The 19,521-nt window shown below is 51.7% G+C and overlaps 10 protein-coding genes across 10 annotated transcripts; 4 read left to right on the top strand and 6 right to left on the bottom strand.

Moving 5' to 3' along the window:
* Positions 1-95: 95 nt before the first annotated feature.
* ASPSYDRAFT_148063 (multidomain presynaptic cytomatrix related protein) lies at positions 96-1,689 on the bottom strand (the record flags this gene model as incomplete). The annotated part of the gene is made up of 7 exons (XM_040841777.1): positions 96-217; positions 277-981; positions 1,037-1,093; positions 1,150-1,343; positions 1,392-1,401; positions 1,459-1,534; positions 1,600-1,689. The coding sequence occupies 7 exons, from the start codon at positions 1,687-1,689 to the stop codon at positions 96-98; spliced, it is 1,254 nt and encodes a 417-aa protein (XP_040705027.1).
* An 808-nt stretch (positions 1,690-2,497) lies between these two features.
* On the top strand, positions 2,498-3,373 carry ASPSYDRAFT_56578 (putative esterase/lipase; the record flags this gene model as incomplete). The annotated part of the gene is made up of 1 exon (XM_040849239.1): positions 2,498-3,373. One exon carries the CDS (start codon positions 2,498-2,500, stop codon positions 3,371-3,373), a length of 876 nt encoding a protein of 291 aa, XP_040705026.1.
* A 1,087-nt stretch (positions 3,374-4,460) lies between these two features.
* On the top strand, positions 4,461-6,059 carry ASPSYDRAFT_87772 (uncharacterized protein; the record flags this gene model as incomplete). Its single annotated transcript, XM_040851899.1, has 2 exons — positions 4,461-5,378; positions 5,427-6,059. 2 exons carry the CDS (start codon positions 4,461-4,463, stop codon positions 6,057-6,059), a joined length of 1,551 nt encoding a protein of 516 aa, XP_040705025.1.
* Positions 6,060-6,430: 371 nt separating this feature from the next.
* ASPSYDRAFT_146985 (uncharacterized protein) lies at positions 6,431-7,581 on the bottom strand (the record flags this gene model as incomplete). The annotated part of the gene is made up of 2 exons (XM_040841672.1): positions 6,431-7,452; positions 7,509-7,581. 2 exons carry the CDS (start codon positions 7,579-7,581, stop codon positions 6,431-6,433), a joined length of 1,095 nt encoding a protein of 364 aa, XP_040705024.1.
* An 891-nt stretch (positions 7,582-8,472) lies between these two features.
* ASPSYDRAFT_56575 (SD08430p) lies at positions 8,473-10,265 on the top strand (the record flags this gene model as incomplete). Its single annotated transcript, XM_040849238.1, has 2 exons — positions 8,473-9,866; positions 9,920-10,265. The coding sequence occupies 2 exons, from the start codon at positions 8,473-8,475 to the stop codon at positions 10,263-10,265; spliced, it is 1,740 nt and encodes a 579-aa protein (XP_040705023.1).
* A 157-nt stretch (positions 10,266-10,422) lies between these two features.
* Positions 10,423-12,045, bottom strand: ASPSYDRAFT_87769 (flavin-containing monooxygenase; the record flags this gene model as incomplete). Its single annotated transcript, XM_040851898.1, has 1 exon — positions 10,423-12,045. One exon carries the CDS (start codon positions 12,043-12,045, stop codon positions 10,423-10,425), a length of 1,623 nt encoding a protein of 540 aa, XP_040705022.1.
* A 1,273-nt stretch (positions 12,046-13,318) lies between these two features.
* ASPSYDRAFT_43134 (uncharacterized protein) lies at positions 13,319-14,775 on the bottom strand. The gene has a single exon (XM_040846595.1). It carries the CDS (start codon positions 14,399-14,401, stop codon positions 13,472-13,474), a length of 930 nt encoding a protein of 309 aa, XP_040705021.1. The 5' UTR covers positions 14,402-14,775; the 3' UTR covers positions 13,319-13,471.
* Positions 14,776-14,844: 69 nt separating this feature from the next.
* Positions 14,845-15,486, top strand: ASPSYDRAFT_87767 (Yae1 family protein; the record flags this gene model as incomplete). Its single annotated transcript, XM_040851897.1, has 1 exon — positions 14,845-15,486. The coding sequence occupies one exon, from the start codon at positions 14,845-14,847 to the stop codon at positions 15,484-15,486; it is 642 nt and encodes a 213-aa protein (XP_040705020.1).
* Positions 15,487-16,358: 872 nt separating this feature from the next.
* Positions 16,359-17,316, bottom strand: ASPSYDRAFT_805660 (uncharacterized protein). The gene has a single exon (XM_040851048.1). It carries the CDS (start codon positions 17,213-17,215, stop codon positions 16,715-16,717), a length of 501 nt encoding a protein of 166 aa, XP_040705019.1. The 5' UTR covers positions 17,216-17,316; the 3' UTR covers positions 16,359-16,714.
* A 102-nt stretch (positions 17,317-17,418) lies between these two features.
* ASPSYDRAFT_146522 (uncharacterized protein) lies at positions 17,419-19,083 on the bottom strand (the record flags this gene model as incomplete). The annotated part of the gene is made up of 1 exon (XM_040841631.1): positions 17,419-19,083. The coding sequence occupies one exon, from the start codon at positions 19,081-19,083 to the stop codon at positions 17,419-17,421; it is 1,665 nt and encodes a 554-aa protein (XP_040705018.1).
* Positions 19,084-19,521: the final 438 nt, after the last annotated feature.

Genomic DNA, 19,521 nt, shown 5'->3' with positions numbered 1-19,521 from the left:
AATGTCATACGGAGCATCAATTTTAGATTTACTATTCACGGTGTCCATACAATTGAGTGTTATTTTGCGCCACCTCCAAAAAGAAACGTAGACGTTTAAGGAAGATAGCGACTGCGCAGCGCTTGGCTGATTGTACTCATCCGACTTGCCATGCCGCCATGTTGCATATTGCTCATAAGAGCCTCCTCAAGCATTGACTGAGTCACACTCGTATCCCCTTTTGAACAGTCGATGTCAGCTTAATCAAATGTTCGGGGTTAAGGGGGTGTGCCATACCATCCAGGTCACTGAAACTGCTTCCCATGCTGGGTGTCCCATCGCTAATATCCCTTCCGGAAGCTGTAGACCGCCGCGGACTCATGCGCGCGAGATCGGCGGCTCGTCGAGGGCTGGGATGATCTATTTGATTACGTCGCTGGCCGTGTGAGTGAGTGACCGGTACACCGGAGCTTATTGAGCTTCCGGAAGATTCTGTAGTGGCCGATTTCCTCAAGTTCTGAGGCGGCTCGGCCCCTCGTCCCTGTTGCGCAGAGATACCCTCTTGCTCCATTCTTAACGTTGTGCTTAGGTCATGACCAGATGCCCTGTGGGCAATAGATCCATGACCTCGTGAAAGGGGGAGGAAGGCCGGTGATTCATCGTCGTCATCATCGTCGTCATCTCGTAGGCCAGGCCGATGCGTAGAGAAACGCCCAAACCTTTTGATCCCTATACCCTTTTGACCTGCTGCGGAGTAATTTTCATCGTCCGAATCAGATTCGGATGAGCTTGACGTAAAATCTTCCTCTTTGAGTGTTGGAGATTTCTGAACAGTGGCAGGAACATGCGCTTGCTCGCGCCGGCCTGTTGAAGGTCGATGACCGTGGCTTTCCCACTTCGGTTCCTTAGACTCTGTGGTTGGAGTTCCGGGATGTGATGTCTCTCGGGCACCCCTAACTTGCTGTACAGTGTTTCCAGAGCTACTGCGCCTCGGGAGCGGTGCTACACGAAGTTAGGAAACCAAACAACAACCGAAAAAGAAGGTGGTGGGATTTACCTCGTGTCGGTGGGTTCTCTTTTGGTTGTGATGCCAACCGGGACGGAGCCCGCGAACCTATCAGAGGTAAATAGACCGAAAGTAATGAATTCAGGGATATTGCCATGACTTACTGCTGCCCTGGCCAGGCTTGGCTGTTTGACCTAAGGCCGTGCTGGCATAAATCGAGCCGGGGGTTGGTGAGGCAGTATTTGAATGGGTGTTGCCGACTTTGCGCATTTGCGCGCGCACCTGCGATAACTGGCGATCATACAACCAAGCTGCCTGCTGGAGGAGAAACTGGAGCGTCACGTCGAAGCTCTCGGCACTAGGAAAAGTTAGTTTGCAAAAGGCATCCGATCGGATGTGCTAATACATTTCTTTCCCTGATAAGAAAAAGTCAGTAAGTCTATCTTGGATGCGGAGTTGATGGCTTGGCATACAGTCTATATCATTGCCCTTTGACGGGCGGGAGAGAATGTCCCAGAGTGCTTGGTCTTTAGCTGCATTCCAGTCCACCTAATAATGATATAGTTAGTAGTTGATCATAGCTACTACTCGACAGGAAAGACTGAGGTGCTCACTGGTGGAGGATCTACAAAGTCGCCTCTGGGGAAAGGCAAACGGATCAGGACCGTGAACTTGGTGCTTCCGGGCTGGTTCGGAGACGGCATGACGGGGACACTCGCGGCATGCAACCCCGGGAATATAAATCGATAGTGCAGAGATCTGCAATGTTTTGAGCCTCAACCGTCGAGGAATAGAGCCAGCCCAAAGTATTTGGCAGAATCGTGCGTTGATGAAGGGGGTGACGGGTGCGATGGTTGGCGAGGCGGTTGGAGCCGTTGATGGTTAACGGCGGGCCGTGGAGAGAGTCGACCGTCCGTTGTGATAAGGCTGTCGCAGCAAAGATTGAGAGGTGTGGCTTATGGCCACGGCCGCCGTCAGCTCCAGCCTCCAGCACATGACGTATCCCTCAGATGGATTTAACGTTTAGTTTAACGCTGACATGAGAAACTTGCTCCTACGTACTACGGTGTATGCATGGTCATTCATCATTATTGTGTATAGAATTCACTGGCGGACATGTGGTACTATACTACGCCGTACTCCGTAGACAGTAGACACGTGGTACGGTTAGAACCTCCACTCTTTGATCAATTTACCTGATTAAGACAGCGGGTCATTATGGGCCCAAGAGATTGCTCTGATGCTCATGGATCATGATAGGCACAAGACCCGTCGACATCGGTTTCGTGATGCGACAGTATTGCGCGTTGGTTCACTTGGTCCCCAGTGCCTCGGATATGACCAGTTTAGTTAGTGCACACACCCTGGGCTCGGGCGCCGACATCGACCTCATTGCGAAAGTGCAAATTGTTCGGAACCAACTAGTTATCTCCATCTGGCGAACTCCATTCCACGCGCCTAATTGCCTAATCAGCAAGATCGCGGGGGTATTACGTATCTAATCGCTTCTTTATGTTCTGGCTCACATACCTTTACTGCAAAGTGGTGGCAGTCCTGATACGGACCATTGCCCGTTCCAGGCTGCCCACCCCGAAACCGGATGACGTTCATCAGATCCAGTCGCGAGAGCTTTCAAGAAGCATCAAAATCCATGTCTACGAGTCTACAACCAGACCAAAGCCTGCTCCAGTTCTTATAAACTTCCACGGGAGTGGATTTATTCTTCCTCTCCATGGATCGGACGACAAATTCTGTAGGTTAGTGAACCAGAAGACTGGATACGCAGTTCTGGATGTCCAGTACCGGCTGGCACCGGAACACCCATTCCCAGCGGCACTCAACGACGTTGAGGATGTGGTAAATTGGGTATTGCAGCAGCCAGACAAGTTTGACCGCGCTCGAATCGCCATTTCAGGTTTCAGCGCAGGAGGTAATCTCGCTCTAGCTGCTTCATCGACTCTGTTTCCTCGCGAGACGTTTCATGCTGTCATCACCTTCTATCCGCCCGTTGACCTTGATACCGATCCCGGTTCAAAAGTGCCTCCAGATCCTACCGGAGCCCCGCTTCCCGCGTTTTTGGCTCGGCTGTTTGACAAGTGCTACATCCCCTCGTCGCATGACAAGAGAGACCCTCGGATCTCGCCGTATTATGCACAACCCGATCGCTTCCCTCGCCGTGTCCTGATGATAACGGCAGCCGGGGACAGCCTGGCGCCAGAAGCCGAGGAACTGGCGGTGAAATTGGGCAAGGAGGCTGGCGGCAAGGTTGTCTCCCAGAGAATGGAGGGCTGCGACCATGGTTGGAACGTCTCGCCCAAGAACGCGGTGCAACGGGAGGCAAGAGACAAAGCATACAACATGGTTTTTGCTTTGTTGAACGAGCGGTGATATCCATCGGCTCCGGCCATTGAATTGCGGTGAACAAAGGCTTTGAGAGTTGGATGCACGTCCCCTTCCCAGGCCTCAGCGACATCATCAATTGACAATCACCAAAGCGGGGGAGATCACGGGGTCTTATCGGGTGGGCCGCCGATAAGTCCTCGGTATGCAAGTGCTTGCTGCAAGCAGGACTGCTGGTCGGAGGGGAGAACAGACGGGACTGTATGGAGGCTACGGTGGTTAATTGAAAACGAGTCTATGAAATACTGTGTAGATCAACGATCCTTGTGCCATGTCCCCTGGGTCTGAACTCTGAAGCCGCGGTGCCTGAGCCAGAGCCAAGGCGATGCAGTGGCTGAAACCACGGCTCTCTCTGTGGCCCTCGCACCATGACTCGGGCCTGAGAGTCAAGGCCCCCTGGTTCTCAGCAACAAAAGCAATGCAGACTATTGCCTATGTTCGTGGGCTCGGACGCACAGCAAACTCTTGCCCATCCCATTCTATGATCCTGCCCATCAAGGCGAGAATGAGCCGCCTGGTGCCCTCCTGACTGCCTATCGTGTGGGTGCTTGGTCGGTCCCAGCGTAGTCATGATTTGGTCAGGCGGGTCCTGGTCGCAAACAGGGCCCAACGGCGGCGAACAAGAATTATTTTTTGTGTAGGAGTCCCTCCGTAATGTCCTCTTAGGGCCCGTTAATTAGGAGGAATCGGCATCGACGCCCAAATCAGGTTCTTCAGCGGCTCCCTCGATGTATCCGCTGCACCATTTCTCCATCGCTCCTCTTCACTGACACGGCTGAGCTCCCCTCTCGTGTTTCTTCACTACTCCCGCCCGTTCACTCAATTCTTCTCGATTCCCCTCCCCTCGCATCTCGAATGCTGCTCTCGAGCAATCCCATCTCGTCCACCGTGCTTCTGGTACCGTGGGCGAGCCGATGAGTGTCGCGCATACCGTGTTTCGATAATCGCTTCTCCCACCTTTACTCGCTCCTCGGTTCGTCGCAAATCACTGGCCGCTCATTACACCGTTCGATATAGTCTCGACGCTAAATGCGCTCCATGTGTGAGAAAGGATAAAGGAATCTGCAATTGCATCATGGCGTCGACCAAGTCCGTTGGTATTGACGAAGATCAGTATCGCAGGGATGTTCTCTTGCTTTCTTCTGAAGAGGACGAAATCGCGCAGCAACAACAGTTGACGGAGGAAGCAAAACAACTGGGGCTCAAGGTCCCTGAGGTCGAGATCGTGGCGTCACTGGCTGCCTCGATTGCTTCTGGAATGGTTGATCTTTCCTCCCCGATCGTCTCTTCTAGTTCCTCGACCGATCGCAATTCGATATGCGAAACTACACATCACCACGACTCTCCACAGCTCGACCAACTGGCCTCGTCCCTCTCGGATTATACCATCTCATCAAACCTAGCCAGAGGCGGAAGCACTCGCTCCATTACATCGACTCTGTCGACTCGCCCAACCTCTTTTAGCTCGAGTGAGGGCAAGTTAGCTCACGGAGGTGAAAAATCGTCAACCAGGCCCGCCAGACACAGAAGCTCATTCTTGAGTGTGATATCTGGCAGTGACAAGAGTGACAAGGAAAGGAAGCGATCAAGTATCAAATCTGCAATCGGGAAAATACCCTTTCGGAAACGGAGAACGCCCTCAACAGTGCTCTTACCGCCCGCTGCACAAATCACCGTTACAAAAGGAGAGGGAGGGGTCGAGAAGCTTTACGTGGAGTCAAAACCGAACGATACACACCGGCCAACAAGCATTCCCCCGGAAGACGAAGAGGAAACCCTGAAACTCGAGGTCCCAGCGTTTGATAATGATTCTCTTCTAAGAAGTCTCGGAAATACCGAGTTAAAGCAGATGCGTGATGCGCAAACATCGGAAAAGAACCTGCATATCTCCTTCCAAAACAATCTGATCAATGAACTGCGGCGTGCACAGCAAGCGAAGCTTGATGATAAATTGGCGCAAAACCGGCAGATTGAAGATGAGAAACGCGAAAAGGTATGACTTCAACCCAAATATCTTCTAATTTGTTCTCACACCCTCTAGAATATAGCAGACGCTGGTCGAATGGAAGAACGACAACTCATTATTGAGATGGAACAAATACGAGAATTTGAAAGGGCGAAAACCAACTCCCGAACACGTATCAAATATATGGAGGGTTATCTTAGCAACTCAAGCCCTCCAGATTCGCGGTCTCCATCTCACTCGGGCACTGATCTGGCAACGCCTAGTCGCAGTTTTACGCAGCGGCATAAGGCTCAGCTAGCCCAGGAGCATCACGACTACGATTCCATGGGCCAACTTCACACTTCCAAGATCAAGGTTTTAAGAGATCGGCAAGAAATTCGTTTGCGGGAAGCAATTGCTCGGATGGACCAGGAACTCGAGGCCATGATAAATGAACATTCAGCGGAGTTTTCTGGGCTTCAAAAGGAGCACGAACAGGAGGAAACAATGATACTCCAGGCGCTAAACGTTAAGAAAACAAAACTGCGCCACCGATGGGTTCTAGAAGAGGCTATACTGCGGAAGAAGCTCGAAATTAAGGACGGAAAACTATACGGACCTCTACCGCCACTATCTTTCTCGGACTCGCTGTCTGAAACCCGCGACTCGGCTATTTGCGTGTCAGATCCTGGCGGTGAAACTGATGTCAAACGCCAGAAGGACGTATGACTCGCGCTCCAGCTTACGAACTGATGTTAATATGATACCCTTTCCTTCCATTTTTCGCATTATCAAGAGCGGCATTATACACCAGCGGATCATCCCATCTCTTCTCCTGTTGATACTGACCAGTGGTTGACAGATGTCTTGTAAATATACTTACTACCTAGGCAACTCTTTTTACCCCTTCTCAAGTTAATTGTGATCTGTGAGCATTCATTGGAGTGTCTTCTTTTAGTGGTTCATGTGCATAGCGTCTTTGTTCTGGATATTCCTGGTCGTCCTCTTCGCTCTTTTTAGATTCATCCAGCGTAGAGATATCCAATAAGAAATCATCCCTTCATTGACTGGGCCGCTATAAGCCGATATTAATATGTATGCTACCCCGAATTCGACGCCGTATTACTATCTCTTCTAAGCGGCGCGTTCTGCCTCAACCGGTCTAGAACTGTGAGCAACTTCCTATCTCCCCCAGTAAGCGTAGCTTCCAGCGCCTTGTCTCTTCCACCATCCCCTATAACTACTGCCCGCTCGACCAGTCCTGAATTTGAAATTTTGAATCTCCCAACCCGACCATCCTCCCACTCTAGCCGAATATACGCCGCTTCCAGTGCCGTCGGCGCGAACGACGCAATTCCAAACTCATTCTTCTTCAATCGCGTATCTCCGGCACCGGAATCAAAACCAACGTCAATAAGCAAGTCCCGATCCCACGGCCCGTCATCCCCATCATCAGGATAGGCGTCTTCATCCCGCCGCACGACACCTATCTGCTCACGAAGGTAATGAACCGCATCCAACCGGTTATGCCAAGCGACAAGCTGGCGCCTGATTTCGCGGGTGAGTCCCGGCAGATTCTGTTTCGGAACAGGGGGGTTCGGCTTTTTCTTCAGCTGTGGCTCCACGCTACCGTTCTCACCACTGCCGTTGCCGTCGGCATCACCAAGCACTCGGGGCGGGCTAGGTAGAAATATACGTTCTAACTGCTCAACTGGTATAAATGCGGGTATTGTATGCCGGTAGATTTTAAGCCGTATTGTGCTCTGGCCCTCCTCCTCTGTCTCTGCGCGCGTCTTGCGCAGCAGGATATAGTATGGTTTCGTGAAGCGGCCGTTCCGGACGCAGACGTCAATGCGCACGCCGAGTAGATTCTTTGAGCCCTCACCATCGGTGTCGCTTGTCGGCGATGGGTCCTTGAATGGGAAGGTGGTTGTTGAGAAAGCGATGCGGTGGTGGTTCGATTGGGTGTGTGAGCCTGCGGCGCGGACAAGCGGGGATATGTCTTCATTCAAGCTGGATAGGGCAGGTGCAGGTGCATTTCTAGCTTTGATGTATTTCTGGAGTGGTTCCGAGGAGAGGATGCTCGAGGAGAGGAATCGGCGGCGTCTTTGGAGTTTGCGGACTGTGTTTGGAAGGTTAGTTGTATTGCGATTCTGGCGGAAAGAATAGGATACGGACTTTCGCGGCGGATTGAAGATATCTCGGAGTCCAGCTCCTCTTCTAGTTGCGTTGTTGGGTCGTTCAGGTCCATGGCGAGTTCTGTTTGCGTTGCGATGGTGTTTGTTTGGGCTCAACTGGATGCCGTGCGATTGTTTTGGTGACGACGTCACGTGACTTGTTGTACCTTGGTCGGATTCGCAATTTACGCTCATTACATTCCCTCATCCTCTTCTGCGATGATTTCTCCGGGACTCATTTACGTTGTATTTTGGTTTTGAATATTTGTTTTACCTCTATACCCCGGAGTTGAGCTCATTGGAAACGTCCAAGCAGTAAACCGTTTTCATAGTCAGAAACTCCACAGTGAGACAGTCAGCGCCAGCCCTCGAGGCTGCATAAGCCAACGGGGAATTCCAACAAATCGCGAAGGGAACTCTGGAGACAAAAAGCCAAGTTCACAAGTTCATTGGAACTCGGCGTGGCTGTGCTAATTGGAAGACAAGGAGCGCTGCCGATCTAAGGGTCCAGCCAGCGGGTTCTTCAGTGCGGAGTCCCTGGGATTTTCCACTGAGGCCAGCTTGCAATTTATCAAAATCCAATTAACCTCCATATTCATTTCCATTACTCCCCCTCGCGTGCGCTATTGGGGGCCAGGACGATCCAATCCATAGTCTTTCGCTCTCTCCTCCCCATCTCTCCTTCAGCTCGCTCCTTCGGAGATCCATGTCCTACGTGCCTACCCTCCTCGCCGCCTTCCCACTCACCACCGAGACCCCGAGGTCGAGCAGAAGACACTAGTATGCAAAATCAGAGATAACCAGAACTACAAGCCTTGGACCATTCACCGGAATCTGGAGATTGATCGCATATATTGCCCCCGACTCCAATTCCGACGCGTGTCCTTCCGAGACCTCCTCCGAGACCATCTCCGAGACACGAACCCTCACCGCGACACATCGCCAGAAGTGTACTCAGCTCACAGATGAAGCGCAAAACCAATACTCTTTCTAAACGTCGGTCAAAGCCGACTCTGAAAGTCACGACCGGCGCAAACGGTCATACCCATGACGAAATGAATTCCAACATCGAAATGCGCAAGCGGGATACTTCCGCCGAATCCTCCTCATCCGCGCGAGCAAACCGTTTCATGTCCAGAACCAGCTTTTCTCTTGACCAAGATCCGCCTGTAACGCCCCAGACGCCTGGGATGACAACTACAAGCTTCACCGATCTACCTCCAACTGACAAGAAAAACTTTTTGTTGCTATGTCTTCTATACTTCCTTCAGGGTGTTCCCATGGGGTTGGCGACGGGATCGGTCCCGTTTTTGCTAAAACCGTATCTGTCCTACGGACAGATCGGTGTCTTTTCGCTAGCATCCTATCCATACTCGCTTAAGTTACTTTGGAGCCCCATTGTGGATGCTGTATGGAGTCGCCGGTTCGGGCGCCGGAAGAGTTGGATCACGCCTATTCAGGTCGTTGCTGGGCTGGCCATGATCTACCTCGGGAAACATATCGAAGACATGATGAAACAGGCCGGCGCAAACGGCGGAGCTGGTGTATGGAAGTTTACATACTGGTGGTTCTTACTGGTGTTCTTCTGTGCAACCCAAGACATTGCCGTGGATGGGTGGGCGATTACCCTGATGTCGACACCGAACATTTCCTACGCCTCCACTGCCCAGACTGTCGGCTTGACTGCGGGGCATTTCCTGTCATACACCGTCTTCCTCGCGTTCAACTCGAAAGACTTTGCAAACCGCTGGTTCCGATCAACCCCGGCTGAAGGTGGCCTTCTCTCGCTCGGCACCTACCTTACGATCTGGGGGTGGATGTATCTCATCGTGACCACTGGTCTTGCCGTCATGAAGAAAGAAGACCATGTCTCCGAGCGCGACAGCATCTCGGCTGTTTACCGCAGCATGTGGAGTGTGCTAAAGCTCAAGAACGTCCAGACCATTATCTTGGTGCATTTGATTGCCAAAATTGGGTTCCAGGCCAACGATGGAGTTACCAGCCTGAAGCTTCTAGATAAGGGTTTCGGTCAGGACAATATGGCTCTAGTGGTTCTCATTGATTTTCCTTTTGAAATCGGCCTAGGCTACTACGCTGGTAAATGGTCGACGGAATACACTCCCATGCGGCTCTGGTGCTGGGCGTTTGTCGGGCGGCTGGCTGCAGCTGTTTTAGCCCAGTTTACCGTCATGATCTATCCAGCAGCTGCTGAGGTTCCAGTTTGGTACATATTCACAGTAATTGTCGAGCATGTCGTCTCGACATTCATGAACACAGTCATGTTTGTGGCCATATCCGCTTTCCACGCTCGCGTCTCCGACCCCGCCATTGGGGGTACCTACATGACGCTACTAGCAACGTACGTTCCTTTCATAATCCTCCCCATGCAAACTCTCTGACCTCTTACTCCAGGGTTTCAAACCTAGGCGGTACATTCCCCCGCTACTTTGTCCTCAAACTTGTCGACATGTTCACCCAGGCCACCTGTGTTCCACCAAGTCAAACCCCGGCCCCAGACTCGCTGAAAGGTGATCTAATCACATCTCCTTTCTCCTGCGCTCTCGAGCCTGAGAAGAACCGCTGTGTTGCGGGTGGAGGCACATGCAATGTTACTCGAGACGGCTACTATCTGACGAACATCCTCTGTGTGCTGGTTGGAACCGTCACGTTTATTATGTTTATCAAACCAGCTGTTCTGAAGTTACAGGGTCTACCATTGCGCGCCTGGAGGTTGACATCTGGGAATTCCAGGAACTAACATTGTGAATCAGCATCTACATAGAGATAAACGTTGTACGGAGGCTAGAATAGAGAGCCATATTATCAGGACAAACTATAGTTATTGTATTATTAAGACCTCAAAATACAAACAACTCAAATCCGAGTTTCAAGCAAAATCTGCCCAGCTCTTTCGGCTAAGCAGTAACAAATCCCTCCCATCCCTCCAGCGCCTTCCAAGAAAGCTCCTCGTACATCGGCAAACCCCCAGGCCAATTCAACATCTCCCTCTTCTTCCCCGGTATATTCGCACCCATATACCACGAATCCGCTTTCGGAAACAGTGTCATATCGGCAATAGCATTAATCTGTGCTTTCCATGAATCCTCTGCCTCGGCCGTTGGCTCAATATAACTCAGTCCGGACTCGTCAATCTTCCGGATTGCATCCACAATCCACCGTGCTTGCAGCTCAATCGAAGTCGGACCGTTGCTCAGTGCCGTTGGTCCATGGACAGCATATGCGAGGAACATATTCGGGTAGCCCTTCCGCGTCATGCCGAGATACGTTTTGACGCCGGCGTCCTGGCCCCATTCCTCTGCGAGTGTGGTGCCCGATGTATTCTTGAGCCCTTTAATCTGGGTTAAGCTCCCCGTGTAACTGTTGAAACCTGTAGCGAGGGCGATTGCGTCGACGGCGTAAACAGTCCCGTTTCCGGTCTTGACTCCCTCCGGTGTTATGGAGACAATGGCCTGTCCTGGTTCGCGAAGATTCACTAGATCTACATTTGGTCTATTGAATTGCTCGAAATAGTCGTGTTCCAGGGAGCATCTTTTTGCAGCGACTGGGTGGGGTTGTTCGAGGGGCGCGAGTAAGTCTCTCTTTCTGGGATCGGTGATTCTTGCGCGTGTTCGCTTTGCCCAGTAATTGTATGCGTCGCGGTTGGCTTCGGCGTCCGTTAAAAAGTCACTGAACGCTCCTAAGAGGAAGGAAAACCCGCCTTTCTGCATGAGAGACTCGTAGTAGGCCTCTCTTTCCTCCGCTGGGATGTCGAAGGTCTTCGCTGGGTGTGCATCGTCTAAATACCCGCCGAAGGTGTGTTTGCAGGTTTCAAAAAGAGTGGAATGACGGGCCCTTAGGTCTTCTATATCCTTCTGCGAGAATGTCTTTTGCTGCATTGGGAGAGCGATATTGGGCGTTCGCTGGAATACGACCATTGACTCTGCTTTCTTTGCGAGATCCTGGATGATCTGTACGCCTGATGCTCCTGTTCCAATGACAGCGAGCTTCTTGCCGCGAACGTCCACGCCATCCTTTGGCCATGACGACGAGTGGTATACGTCTCCCCTGAAAGTCTCCAATCCGGGGATACTAGGCTCGTACCGCTGCGAAGCAAACCCGACACAGAGCAGCAGAAATCGACAGGTCGTAACCCGTCCATCCTGCGTTTCAACCCTCCATTTCTTCGAGTCATCCTTATCAAACTGCGCGCCAGTCACAGTCGTGGAAAACTCGACATCTTTCTTGATATCCAAAGTTTTATCTATATGGGCAAAGTAGTCTCGGATTTCTTGCGCTGCGGGAAACTTCTCTTCAAACGACCAAGTCTGCCACGCCTCTGGGATGGAGTATTGGTAGATAGACCCTTCGGAGTCAACGCGCGCGCCGGGGTACCTATTCCTGTGCCAGACTCCACCAAGGTCTGTGCCAGACTCGTAAACACGGCAGCTATATCCGAGCTTGCGTAGGCTGTGAAGAAGATAAACGCCCGAGAAACCGGCACCAACAATGACAACGTCGTATGAGGGGGAAGAGGGCATGATGAAGGGATATTATACTTAGATTTAGCCAGGGAAATACGGGAGAGAAACAACCAATATATATATGCTCTCCTACGGGAGGAGAAAGCTGAGGACTCAGCTTATCAGCCCCGCGTAAAATAAAGCCTCTGGCTGATCATTCCCAATTCGTGACTGGTGCGGTGGTTGGCCATGGTCTAATCGATGACACGGCTCACATTCACAAGTACGTATCCCAAGCTTTGCATGAACTGCGAGGGTGGGCCGTGAAAATGGCAGGACCATTCAGCTCAGAGGTACTACTTAGGTCCAAACTTGACCCTCCCCGGAACGGAATTCAATCAAGGCCGCCCGTTACAATCCCCGAATAACGACGGACCACGTTGAGCCTTGGGGCCTTAGGAAGTTAGGAGGAGCCTTGGGAGCTAAAAAGCTCAAGTGAAACCCCACCTGAATAGGGTACGGATTCATGATTCATGATTCAACCTCGGTCCCGCAAGCCGAGTCTCCAATTCTTGGTGTGCCCACATACAAAGTACGCTGAGTGGATCATTTAATATAGGGCTTTCTCGGCGATTTCTTTGGAGGGGTTTCATAGCGCAAACAATTAGGCTGGACCACTAGATGCACGCCTGTCCTATCTCCTAGTTCAATTTAGGTTCTGCACCGTTGCATCAAATTCAACCTATCGCAGACGGGTAGACATGGAATTCTTATGGTACAAGCGACGAACCTAGCGGGAGAAATTCAAGTTTCCCGCGGCTTCCAACGCACTCCGCAGCATTCTGAATTGATTCAATGGCCTTGTTAACCTTATGAGTAGAGAACGCGGCGATATAGACAGCTGTATTTTTCGAGTAGAGAACGGTGGCGACTTCGAACCAACACCTGAAGTGGCACCGGTGATAAAAAAAGGCTTTATTTGTAAGTTCTTCTAACTATGTGCTCCTCGATGAATAGGGAAGCAAGAGGAAAGAATCGGTTAATTGGAGGTATGTCACAGTTTTGAACCATTGCGTATATGGGTTATGATACGGCCGGTTGATAGAGATGATTACTATAGTCAAGGGATCGATATTGGAATTGAAGAAACTGATGAGGACAGTGATCTGGACATTTATAAGTCTGCAGTCCGGAAGAAAGTGTTGATTCGGGTGGAGTTGTATAGGAGGGTCCGGGGATGGAGACCGAGCACGAGCATCTCCGGTCTGGCGCTATCCTCAATTTATTCGGCACCTACTGGGGTCCATAGCCCATGCAGCTGGTCCGTAGATGCAGCAGAAATACGAGAGGAACGGGATTTCAAACTATGCATGTACTCTGAAATGTTTGAACATGGCTGTTATGTCAGGAACTTCGATAAATGTGATAGACTCAGAGAGTACCAACCTAGGCCTATGATTCGGTTGTATATGTATATACCAAAATACATAGCGCCGAACACCGATTAGGCACTGGAGGAACGTGACCGCATCTGTGCCATTTTGTACGCCTGGTGGATTGGTACTCTCTCCACAGCCTGAGCCAGAATGAGCCTTGCATATGCTCCATGTAGCCTGGCTGCCAATTTTGGTATCGTCTTCTGGCTCGCCAGATCTCCTTCCCCAGAAACAACTTCATAATCGTGCGCCGATGCAATTCGGACCTCAACAAACATACCCTCATGTTCACGCCCAGGAATTAGAAAAGGCATTGAGGCACTAAATTCGTACCTCCCCCCAGACATAAGTCGCCATGGGTATCCCCAGCGCGCAATCTTCTCGAAGAACAAACGTAGCCCATCAGACATTTTCCACGACACCAACAAACCGTATGGATTAGTCATTGATGGTAAACGATCAATCGTCAGAATGTCGAGGAGCAGCTTTTGTTTTTCATTTTTCATCCATCTTTCTTTATCGATGCCCATAATGGTGTGCCTATGCTTGTCAATTCCAACAGTGATCGGGAACGCAGAGAACATATCAAGATGAAATTGCGGAGAAATGAAATCACGACTACTATTCTGGTGCTTGGTGATGAGGCTGATTACAAGGTCTTCCCACCTGAGAATGGGAGTGTCGAACACAGCAAAGGCCCATCTAAAGTTGAAGCTCGCATTGAGAAATGCCGCGACCCATGAGGAGAATCGGAGCGGTGGTGGTGTAGATGTGGACAGCGAAATATGTTGGAGAGGGATATGAGCGCAATAGACATCAATACGTGGCGTGTGTTGTGTGAACGGACGGTTTGGCGTTCGGAGTGCCGCGCTGCACGTTGTGTCGTCCGCTGGGAGTGCGGGATATCGCGCCTCGAGATTGCTGAGGCCGCGGTGGGTGCAGTACGTTATTGCTACCGGAGGAGCCAGAATATAAAACAGGCGAAGTCGTGAAGCCATTGATGGAGAACTCGGGTTACTGGAGATATCCAAACAGGCGGTTTGTTGATAGCAAGTTGTGTTGCAACTGGGAAGTTCCAGTTCTCCAAGCGACTGGACTGATCGACCTACGCCAAAGCGGCTCAACAAAGTACGCCCGCTGCAAGTAATGAGATGATAATTCTATCCGGAACACGGGAATCGGAAGCCATCTTCAATTTTGCTCTTATGCTCTCGGTCTTGAGCAGTCCCACAGCCTAGTAGTACGTCGCTGTATAAATGTGGATCCAGGTCGATCGGTTTTGATCCACGGATCCCCAAATTTTATTCCCGCCCGAATTTCACCTCCTGCTGTCAACCTGCACCAACACACACACACACACACACACACACACACACACACACACACACACACACACACACACACACTCGCTATCACCTCAGAACCCGCAACAACAGGCAAGATGTCCGCGGCCGAATCTTCTCTCGACGACATTTTTGGCTCGTCCCCTCCCCAGCCTGAACAGCATGCCACGCAAGCGCCCTCACACTCAACGATCGAACCCTCCGAACTCCCCTCCCTCCGCCGCCAGCACGTCACCGCAGGCTACCGCGATGGCATCTCTGCCTCCAAGTCCGATCACGTCCAGCATGGATTCGACGCCGGATTTCCTGTCGGTGCACAGCTAGGTATGCGAGCCGGGACCATATTGGGGATCATCGAGGGTGTCCTGAAAGGGTACGAGAGCAGCCCTGCCACCGGGGTTAAGAAGCCCGGTCAGAAGTCAGCGACAGCAGCAACTTTTAAAGAAGCAGACGAGGTGAAGCGCGCGCAGCGCGACAAGTTACTCAGCCTCTATCGAAAGGCTGAGAAGGGGCTAGACGTGCAGGCGGTTTTCGCTGGCCTGGATGGCAAAGAGTTTGAAGGGAAAGAGGAGAAACCAGAGACCACGCTTCTCAAGAAGGGTGACGTCGTTCTCGCAGATTGGGAGAAGAAAGTCCCCGTTGCCGCATGGGAGGAGAATGTAATGGATGTCTTGGAGGTGAAGAGCGACGATGGGAAGGCGGACGCGGGCCGAAAGGATGCTGCTGCTGGGCAGAGCTGAAACAACTCACCCGAACGGATGTCTATGTTTGGTTTGCCTCTTTGCCTACCTCCCGGTCTACTATCCTGGGCTTCGGGTACCCAGCACTCCCAGCTGCCAGTTCTTGGAGCCCGAAGACCGGGCCAGGCCTCAGCCCCGAACCAGCCCAGCGTAAATCCCAAAAGAAAAAAAAAAGTTTTTTTGTGCATGCGCATTCTTCATGCGCGGCAATGCAACACTGCAGGTCTGCAGCAGCCGCCTCACCTCCTGCGTCGCGGGTCGGGGAAAGGGTCGGGGAACCCAGTCCGGGGATCTGATCGCGAAGACTGCAGGACCATTGTCCAGGCATCAACTGCAAGGCCACTCAGCTTCCAAGGCAACTACTTACATAAGACTGAACCGCGTCGCGTCGCGCATCGTATATTCTCAATGCTGGGCCACTGGCCCTTGCTGTTCGCGATCTCTGGAAGCGGCCCAGCATCCGCGGCCGAGAGGCCAGCAAGGATGGGGCGAGGAAATTCCCGCCAGGGAGTTTGAAGTCTGCATGGGCCATGGAGGGGCAGGACTGCAGAAAGGACACGCGAGCGATGAGTCCCGGGATGTGAACTGGGGCAGTTCTGCAGCGTATCTGCAGCGTACCTTGTGGATAACTTTATTGGGTTGGGCCATGCCGGCTTCCGTCTCCCAGGAGAATACGGGTGGTTAATGATATACAGTGAGCTCGTTTAGGACTACATAATGTATTCAAAGTTCAACGTGTTTCGTGGCATGGAGGAAAGAAACAACCTTCCTTCACAGAGAAGGATAATAAAACCCACCTATCCAAGGGGGCCGTAGCCACAGCAATTACTCAATCGTCAATACAAGTAAACCAGGGCCTTGCTCGTCGTCCCGGAAAATAACAGTAGCGTCCGCGGAGGGGAGGGAATCCACCTCAAGTCCCGCCTTGATCGCTACGTACGAAGGAACGTACTAGTAGTACTTCAGTACGTTAGATACCTATAGGGTCTCAGCCATCCCTACCAAGGCCTGAGTCGACGATACGGAACTACGGATTAACACCCGCCGCAGATCAAGAACCAAGGGATAGGATCCACGCAAAGGGGCAAGCGGACAAAGCAATGCAAAACAAAACAAAACAAAACAACCCCGTGAACACACGGACGTGGTAGTCAAGAGTCAAGACGGGAGTGGCTGTCGAACCCTTCTCTATATCCTTTTGGCTTGGATAGGGCTAGGTCTGGTCAGGTTACCTTTGAAAATTCACGAGTACGTATACGGTATGCCTGAGATCGTCCAGGTAGGATGAAGGTGGGTGGTAGTAGCAGCGTGGAATTCCATTCCCCAGCATTCTCGATGGGTTCTGGACTTGAGTCTGAATGTATACGCTATTATTAGGGATGTCGGGCGTATTTACAGATTTGGAGTTTTGTAGTCTTAAAGTATTTGGTTTTGATTTTGGTCCTAAGGGACACAAGGAGTAAGGAAATAGTATAGAGTAGTTCAGGTAGAGATAACAAAAAGGAAACATATCAGGGAGTTCAGCTCCTGTGAGAGTAGCTAGAAACCATAGCACCAGAAGAGAGTGATTGTGAGAGTGATAGTGAGAGTGATAGTGAGAGACGGAAAGACAGAGAGATTTGAAATAAGAAAAAAAAGAAAGACGAAAGCTTCGTAGCATGAGTGAGTGTTGCATGCCGCATTGAATCTTGTGGCGAATTATGGATCCCATTGAGCATAAATGAGACATCCAGCGCCGGAGTCATAAGTCATCCTGATCCCATTGTCAACTCCGTAAATGGGTCATAAGACATTAGTTCAAAATATAAAAGAGAGACATAGTCGTTTGATATCGTTTCAGCGAATGCACCGTGCCATGTGGCGAAACCAGTTATAGACCGTATAAATCAACCCAACGCCGTCCCGGACTTTTGGCAGGAAATGAGAAAACTATTACAACGCTTTGCGAGGCCGAGGAGGCGTAATATCGCCGTGGCAGCCGAGGACTCTTAAGGATTCCCAGAGGCGCTTATAGAGCGGCGGGCGAGATAGGGTTAGGCTTTGATGGATTGTTTTGTCGGACCGCTCTTCACGGCAGAAGGTGCACATCTTCTCGCGTTCTGCAGACATGGAGGTTTCTGGGCTGGTGGATCGCTGGCGCCGGCGAGATTTCGCTTGGATTGCTGCTGCTGCTGTCGAACGGTCGATATCGTAAGTCTGAGACTTAGCGCTGTTGCGGCGGGATCTAGGATTCACCAAAGAGGTAGTCGAGGGGGCAACGAGGCGGAGAGTTTGATGGGCTGTTGGTCGCAGGATATCTCGTCCTGTCCGGGTTTGGACAGCAGTCTTCATTGAACTTGGACAACGCTCATGTGGAGGGTGGTCTGGCATTGTTTGAAACTTCTCCAATGCTGCGTGATTCGACTGAGCTGGGCTATTTTGCAGCTTAGGGTTCGACTTCGCGACCCGCAACTGTACCCGACTACGAACCTTCTTCAAAGTATCCATCGGCTTCCGAGACAAGGACCTGGGGTCCCCGTCCTCGTTGTCGGAGTCAGACTCCCAGACAGACTGCTCGGGATACATTTCAGACGTAGAAGTTGAAGGTCGTTCTCTTGTCGAGGGCACTGTTGGTGGACGGTCTACCGAAGGTGATGGTGGTCCCGGACTAGGCACTGGGCTAGGGCATTCATTGGCGGGGATGAACAAGGCTTGGTCGAAATGCGTTCGGTGAGGTTCCAGGGTGACTGGGTTAATAAGACTGGGAGGTGATATCATAGAAGGCTCGATTACCAGCCGACTAGGTGGCTGCTTCTTGGATGGGTGTGCAGTACTAGGGCGTGGAGCGGCTGGCAGGGACGGAAGGGGTTTCCCACGGAGGGATGAAGCTTCATGGCTCTTTGGAGGCATGATAACGGTTTCCGATGAATTGTTTGGCAACGAACGCTGAGACCTGGTATCGCGTTCTGGAGAAGATGGCTCGGTAGCTAGGGTTACTTGAGACCGATTCAAGGGCGTAAAGGTGAAAGGATGCGTGCTGTGAACAGCACGATCCTGTGTCCTTTTGGAGAGTAGAGAGAGTTGCTCGGTAGCTTTAACGACCGGCTCTGGATAGATATGCGTAGAGTAGTTAGAAGAGAATGAACTGCTCGGTGTTAGGTCTGGAGTGGGTTCTGGGCTTGTATCTCCCCACGGCTGGGTCCCAATTTGCTGAAGGCCGAGCTGGTGCTCGAGCTCGACAGCAGAAAGCGTGGAGCGGTCGATGTTGGCCTCAGACCTGATGGTACGAGGGGCTGCAGGTGGAACAGGGAGGTCTGTACCAGCTTTCACAACGGATAACATGAAGTACTGTTGGATATCTTCACCCGGTCTCGCATTGCGGAGGCCCTGTTGGCAAGATCCCCAGCTGCCGGTAGTGTTGGTCAGGGAGTGTTCGAGGTAGAATGGGTCAGGGTTGTTCTCGTCTTGGAAGTCTGAGCCGCGGGGTGGATAGTAGGAGGAGGCGCGTTTCTTCTGCGGCGACGGGGTCGGCGGCAGACCGACGGTGGTCTGCGATCTGTTCCGGCTTTTGGGTATAGCGTTCAATTCGCCGGGCAGACGAGAGTATCCGTTAGCCATGGGCTATGATTCCGACGACTGGACTGGAGGTAGCGGTAGTGGAACAGGCAGCGGGCATCAGAGGGAGTGCCGGTAGACGAGAGGGACGGCGAAGGAGGGACGAGACAAGGGACAAAGGATCAAAAGGGGATGAGGAATGGACAGGAGCAGGCGGGGTGACTGGGGATGTGTTTATAGACGAGATCCAAATGTCGAGGTGGCGAGCCAGAGAGGAGCCGCCGACGCATGCCAATGCAGCGTCGTGTAAACAAAGCTCGAGCACAGACAGCAGGACGCAGCAGGGCCTTACATGATCTCCTTCCCCAGGGATGGCCGTGGTCGAGGCTGCTGCAAGGCGATCGAGACTGCTGCAAGGAGTCGGAACCCGATCCGCGACCTTTCCTGATTGCTGGATTTCCTGCTGCTTTTTGGCCATTTCTGGCAGTCTCGAGCAAGTAT

The sequence above is a fragment of the Aspergillus sydowii genome (genome assembly GCF_001890705.1).
Source record: "Aspergillus sydowii CBS 593.65 unplaced genomic scaffold ASPSYscaffold_3, whole genome shotgun sequence".
NCBI classification, from domain to species: domain Eukaryota; kingdom Fungi; phylum Ascomycota; class Eurotiomycetes; order Eurotiales; family Aspergillaceae; genus Aspergillus; species Aspergillus sydowii.
Note: the sequence above shows the minus strand (reverse complement) of the source record. Positions and strands in the feature narration are given on the sequence as shown.